At 53.7% G+C, this 6503-nt stretch overlaps 1 protein-coding gene across 1 annotated transcript; it reads left to right on the top strand.

The window, feature by feature from the left end:
• Nucleotides 1-524: 524 nt before the first annotated feature.
• On the top strand, nucleotides 525-6466 carry LOC103812056 (disco-interacting protein 2 homolog B-like; the record flags this gene model as incomplete). Its single annotated transcript, XM_009085061.1, has 11 exons — nucleotides 525-662; nucleotides 1400-1539; nucleotides 1734-1870; nucleotides 2144-2224; nucleotides 2339-2466; nucleotides 3153-3267; nucleotides 4425-4626; nucleotides 4993-5102; nucleotides 5217-5297; nucleotides 5819-5942; nucleotides 6345-6466. Coding segments are annotated over 11 exons (1378 nt in total), but the record flags the coding sequence as incomplete, so codon positions are not given.
• Between the last annotated feature and the right edge of the window lie 37 nt (nucleotides 6467-6503).

Raw genomic sequence — 6503 nt, 5'->3', positions numbered from 1 at the left:
TGTGTCAGGGCACACCTCCCCAGGGCAAAGGGCTCTCAGGGATGGTCCCACAGCCTTGAGCTCAACTTCTCAGGTACATCCTTACTAGAAGGACTTGGTGCAGAGCTGTGCCTGGTGGTACTGGGCACCAGTACAGAGTTTCCATGCTGCCATCCTTGGAGTGGTGAAAGATCCTGGGAAGTGAGAAGAGGGAGAGGTGAATGGGAGCAGTGGGAGACAGTGTATAACATCAGAGAATGGTTTAGAGTGGAGAAGACCTTTAAGACCATCGAGTCTGACCAGCACTGCCATGTTCAGCCCTGAACCGTGTCCCCAGGTGCCACATCCACATGGTTTTTAGGCACTTCCAGGGATGGTGACTCCACCTCTTCCCACAACTGTTTCAGTGCCTGACCACTCTTTCAATGAGGAGGTTTTCCAACCTTCCCAGCACAACTCAAGGCCATTTCCTCCTGTGGTCTCCCAGGTCCTCCTCCTGGCCCTGCCTCTAGATGGACATCAAATTGAGTTCTGTGATGTGCTAGTGGCATATTTCCTTTCTCCCCAGGGTCTGTTTCCTCCTGTGATGCCTTCCTGAGCTTGTTCCAGAGCCATGGGCTGAAGCCAGAGGCCATCTGTCCCTGTGCCACCTCTCCTGAGGCCATGACCATCGCCATCCGCAGGTAACGGCGCAGCCTCTTCCCTGCCCTGACTCACCCAGGCTGGGCCTGTTCACACAGGGCTTGGGCATAGTTGATTTAAGCATGTCATAAACTCCACTGACATTTACTGTGTGTGCTCAGGTCCTCAGGCCACTGAGCTGTTTAAACATCCCTCCCAAGACAGGAGTGTTTCTGCCCTCTGAGCTGTGTGACAGCTCAGCAGTCACCACTGCTTGTCCTGCTCCTGGTTTACACAGCCAGGGTGGTGTGCTGAGTCTGGGATTAGGTTTAACCTCAGGTTTGACGTCACTTGGGTCATTTTCACAGATCAGTTAGGTTGGAAGGGACCACAGTGGGTTATCTGGTCCAACCTCCCTGCTCAGCCAGGACTGTTCATACTCTGCTTCTGTCCATTGCTGCCTTCTGTAACAGGCAGAATCACCTGGCCTGGGAGCTGTTGGTTGGCATGGGCTGGGGTAAGAGCTGGGAGAGGAGCTGCACTGCCCAAGGACACAGTTCCTTATGGATTGACTAATGTGCCTCTCCAGCCCCTCCTGCCATCCCAGCCAAGGACACAGTTCCTTATGGATTGACCAATGTGCCTCTCCAGCCCCTCGTGCCATCCCATTTTGGAACCTGTTCTGCAGAGCAGAGGCACCAAAATACTGATCTTTCTGTTGCTGTGGTGTCTCCATCCGAGTCCAATAACAGCTTGGGTGGCTGATTGAGTGTGTTCATTGATTTTGTGTCCCTCAAAGGCCTGGAGTCCCTGGGGCCCCTTTGCCAGGCAGAGCCATCCTGTCCATGAATGGGCTGAGCTTCGGCGTCATTCGGGTCAACACTGAAGATAAGAACTCTGCTCTCACTGTCCAGGATGTTGGCCATGTGATGCCAGGAGGTAAAAATGGGCAGGAGGCTCCTACAAGGCCTTTTGGGGAGTGTTTGAGGAGGAGAACAGGTCCATGTTTTCTCCCATGTGCAGCCTTGGTGTGGGGGAGGTTGGGCAGTGTCACTTCTGTCAGGGTTAAATGTGTCACTTCTCACACAAGGCAAAGTTTGGGGATTGTTCTAACAGAGCCTGATCTGTCCTAGGCATGATGTGCATAGTGAAACCTGATGGGCCACCCCAGCTCTGCAAAACAGATGAGATTGGAGAGATCTGTGTGAGCTCCAGAGCAGGAGGGATGATGTATTATGGGCTGGCAGGGGTGACAAAGAATACTTTCGAGGTATGTCTAGCAGAATGCATCTTCCTTGCCCCATTTTCTGTTAAAACTGATGGTCTTGTCAATGTTTTGTAAGAAGATAACCTGGAAAGCTCCTCACAGTTAGCTCCAGTCAGCATTAAGATCTCCCACGGTGCTGAAACAGTGACTGTCCCGAGGGTTCCCTCCCCTTCTCCTCATCCCCTCGCTCACACAAAGTGCAGTCTGTGATCTGGGGAAGGTTTTGTGTCCTCAGGCAAATCCCCTTTGCCTCCAACATCCTCCCTTGTGTTGCAGGTGATCCCAGTGAACTCCTCTGGCTCTCCAGTGGGGGAAGTGCCCTTCGTCCGCTCGGGCCTGCTGGGATTTGTGGGACCTGTACGTGAGCAGTTCTGGGCTGGCATCGCTGTGCCCCTGGCAGAGAGCAGCACTGGGCTGAGGGGCTGTGTCAGGAGAGCTGTGTGTCCTCACTGGCAGCCTGTTCTCTTGCAGGGCAGCCTGGTGTTCGTGGTGGGGAAGATGGACGGGCTGCTGACCGTCAGCGGCCGCAGGCACAACGCCGACGACATCGTGGCCACCGGCCTGGCCGTGGAGTCCATCAAAACAGTTTACAGAGGAAGGTCAGCACATAAACCTCAGCCCTCCCAGGACCTGGAGTGAGGTCTGGGATTTCTCTTGGGGCAGCTCAGCTGCAGGAAGTATATTCAGGCAGTAATTGTCCTGATTGTCCCCAGCCACACGTCTGTCCCCCGCGACCCAGCCTGGCTTTTCATCAGCTCTGTGTGCTCTAGGGAAGGGATTGAGTAACACGATAAATCAGCCACGTGGAGAATTTAATTCTCTGTCTTTGCAGAGTTTTAGTCGTTAGCTGCTGGTGCTCTGCTAGGAAGAGTTTCATTAGTGCCCAAAGGTACTCGATGGTTATTTAGCACTTGTGGATTTGATTCCTGGATGCTCAGGCAGCTCATGTCTGTAGGACTCCACAGGAGATTTTAAGCTCCTCCATCACGTAGATGCTTGTGAAGCTTCTTGCATTGGTGACTTGCCACACGTTGGAACAGGAATGTGACAGCAGGTTGGGAGGAGAGGGGACTGTGCAATGTGGAAATTTCATCAGAAGGTGGAATTAACCCCTGAGATACTTCCAATCTTTCCTTTAGACTCAGCTTCAATTCTCTGCTGGTTTCCCTCTTGTCTTCGACCCATAGTTATTTTAACAAGTTCTGCCTTTAGTCTCTTTCCTTGGGTTGCTATTCCCAAGGAGCAGGACTGGAATCTGAGCCCACGTGGCTCTCCCTTCCCTCAGGATCGCTGTGTTCTCCGTGTCTGTGTTCTACGACGAGAGGATCGTGGTGGTGGCAGAGCAGAGACCAGATGCCTCCGAGGAGGACAGTTTCCAGTGGATGAGTCGGGTGCTGCAGGTGAGCCACAGGCACAGGGGGACAGGTGAGGTTGTGCCAGAGCAGAGGACACCAATGTGGCCCAGGTGGAGACAGCACAGGCTCCGGGTCCCTCTTGGCACAGGGTGTCTGTGCAGGGTCACCAGCTGAGGACATCTGCTGTGTCCAAGCTGTTCTGTTGTGTCCTGGAGGGACAGGACACAAGGAATGACATCCTATTGCCAGAGGACAGGGTTAGATGGGATATTGGGAAGGAATTCCTCCCTGTGTGGGTGGGGAGACACTGGCACAGGTTGCCCAGAGCGGCCTGCCACATCCCTGAAAGTGTTCCAGGCCAGGTTGGATGAGGCTTGGAGCAGCCTGGGCTGGTGGGAGGTGTCCCTGCCCGTGGGAACAGGATGAGATTTAAGATCTTCCCAATCCAAACCATTCTGGGATTCTCTGGAGGTTCTGGGAGAGCATGGGGGCTCTGACAGTGCTCAGCACTGTGCTGGCAAGTGACTGTGGAGAAACAAGCACTGCACTGCAGAGCAGATCCATGCTCAGGCTTTGGAGTTCTGCTTTTAGTCTGGATCATGTGGAGCTCAGAGCTTGGCTTTAAAGCCACCCTTGTCTTTGGAGATGCTTTTTCAGCAGCACACAGAGCAGAGGAAGGTTCAAACAGCTGAATTAGTGTAGTCCTGAAAGCAGAATGAATAGCAAATCCTTCCTTTGAGAGCTGCATGTGTGTCACTCCGGGGAATGACATTCAGGGTGTGAAGTGTGCAGGCTGGCGAGGAAAATCAGGGAAGTACCTGGTGCTCTGAATAATGGATCAGATGGCTGAGTGCTGAGGTGGGCAGGGAGGAACAGGCTGTGATGGCTCAGAGCAGACAGATGGATACAATCCCGAGATCAGAATCCTGTGATTCATCAGGCAACTGTGGGTATTTTGGGATTTTGGTCATGAAAGATTTAAAAATGGATTTGGTGTGCATGAAAAGGGCTGTGAAGGGACATACCCAGCACTGCAGGGTTTGCTGGTGGTGCAGGGGTGAGATGGGATGTCAGTGATTGACTCCCTCCCCCAGCACCTTATCCATCCAGGGATTTGCCTGGCAGTATGTCAGTGCAGTCAGTGTCAGCAGCTTGTCTCCAGCAGCACCAGGAATTCCAGGGACCATCTTTCCTCTCTGCAGGCCATTGACAGCATTCACCAAGTGGGTGTGTACTGCCTTGCTCTGGTGCCAGCCAACACATTGCCAAAAACTCCACTGGGAGGGATCCACATCTCTCAAACCAAACAGCACTTTCTGGAGGGCTCTCTGCACCCCTGCAACATCCTCATGTGCCCTCACACCTGTGTGACAAACTTGCCAAAACCCAGGCAGAAACAGCCAGGTAACCTGAACCTCTGTGGGTGGTGCTGGGAGACTGAGGCTCACTGCCCCATGGCTCTGTGGGATGTGTCCCATCGGGTCCCACCTGCTGGGGACCAGAGCCTGCCTTGTGCCCTGTGGCTGGGGAGTGTTTGAGGCCTCTCTTTGCATGTGTGAGTCAGGAATTTTGATTCCTGCCTTTGAACTCACTGGGTTTCCTCCTGGTGGATAGAGACCAGCAGTGCGTGCTGAACTCTGTCAGGGAGGTCTCATTCCCTCTCCTCCTGCATCCCTGCCCAGGAACGGTGGGATCCTGGGGAGATTCTTTGTCCCTTTGCCCTGCTCTTTTCCCAGAGTCCCATTTCAGGTGGCTGTTGTCTCCCCACAGGCGTGGGCCCTGCCTCTGTGATGGTGGGGAACCTGGTTGCTGGGAAGCGAATCGCCCAGGCCTCCGGGAGAGATCTGGGGCAACTAGAAGACAATGATTTAGTTAAAAAGGTAAATCAGTGTTTGTTACAGCTGGAGAAGGGGAAGGAATTTCCCCTCCAACTGAATGCAGAGCAGGAAGCTCTGAGGAGAAGCTGGTCCTGAATTCCTGTCTCTCTGTTTCAGCACCAGTTCCTGACAGAGGTGTTGCAGTGGAGAGCTCAAGCGACTCCTGACCACCCTCTCTTCCTTCTGCTCAATGCCAAGGTACAGGCAGTGCCGAGTCGTTGGGGTTTAAGGTCCACATGCTGTTCAGTGCCACTCTGAGCCTGTCTTTAAAACCTCTTGCCCTCTGCAGTGCCTCCTTTAGCCTCTATGTCAGACCTTGCCCATAGAGTTGTAACTCAAACTTGACCCTCTGACCCTGTAGGTGCCTCCAGCGACCTGTCACGGTTTGATGCTTCAGGGTAAAACTCAGCGTGTTTGTAGGTCCCACTGGTTCCTGTATCAGTTAATGGTGTTTCCCTGTTGAGTATATTCTGGCAAGGTTCTGGTGCAAGAAGACCTGAACTGACTCCCTGGAAGGTAGAAGTTTCTAGAGCAGATCTAACTCCAGCTCTGTCTCTCGATACCGTAGTGGATGAGTGGCTCACTGAGTGCCAGCAGCCTTTAGGTAGAGATAACTCGTAGCTATAGCCTCATGCTAGCCAGCAAGCTTGTTCTGAGCTCACAGCAGCCACGGCCTGTGGTGCCAGGCCCTGCTCAGAGCACTTCTGTCTCCTTTCAAGGGAACCACTGTGTGCACAGCCACCTGCCTTCAGCTGCACAAAAAGGCCGAGAGAATCGCATCAGTGCTGTGTGACAAAGGACATCTCAATGCAGGAGACAATGTGGTGCTTCTTTATCCTCCTGGTAAGCAAGTTGTGGGAATGACTGCATCCCACTGGCCTTTCTTTGGGGTCTCACTGGGCTCTGGAAATGTAGGAAAGACACTGACTGCTGGTCAGAGTTGCTTGCTGGTATGTCTGTGTCCTCTGTGTCCTCCCTGACCTTTGAGTCATTGCCACTCAGGATGTTCTTTTCCTGTATGATGGAGATAGTTTCCTGTGTGCTCTGCCTTTCCCAATCCCTTATCCCAAACTTCCTCAGCTTCCTTCTGCTGCCCTTGCTGTTGAACTGCTGCAGCTGCACCTGTGCTGGGGGGAGGTGTCCACCTTCCCTCACAGAAACTGTGCTTGGAGGAGGAACAGCACTGCCCTGCTGGCCCCAGGGGGGCCCTGCCTGGTGCCCACTGCAGCTGTGGTGTCCTTGCAGGCATTGAGCTGATCACAGCCTTCTATGGCTGCCTGTACGCTGGCTGTGTGCCCGTGACCGTGCGGCCACCCCACGCGCAGAGCCTCGTGGCCACCCTGCCCACCGTGCGCATGATCGTGGAGGTGAGTGCCAGGGGGGCACAGCTGGCACACACAGAGC

Source organism: Acanthisitta chloris, unplaced genomic scaffold (assembly GCF_000695815.1).
Source record: "Acanthisitta chloris isolate BGI_N310 unplaced genomic scaffold, ASM69581v1 scaffold37791, whole genome shotgun sequence".
In the NCBI taxonomy this organism is placed as follows: domain Eukaryota; kingdom Metazoa; phylum Chordata; class Aves; order Passeriformes; family Acanthisittidae; genus Acanthisitta; species Acanthisitta chloris.
This window is presented reverse-complemented; position numbering and strand designations above follow the sequence as displayed.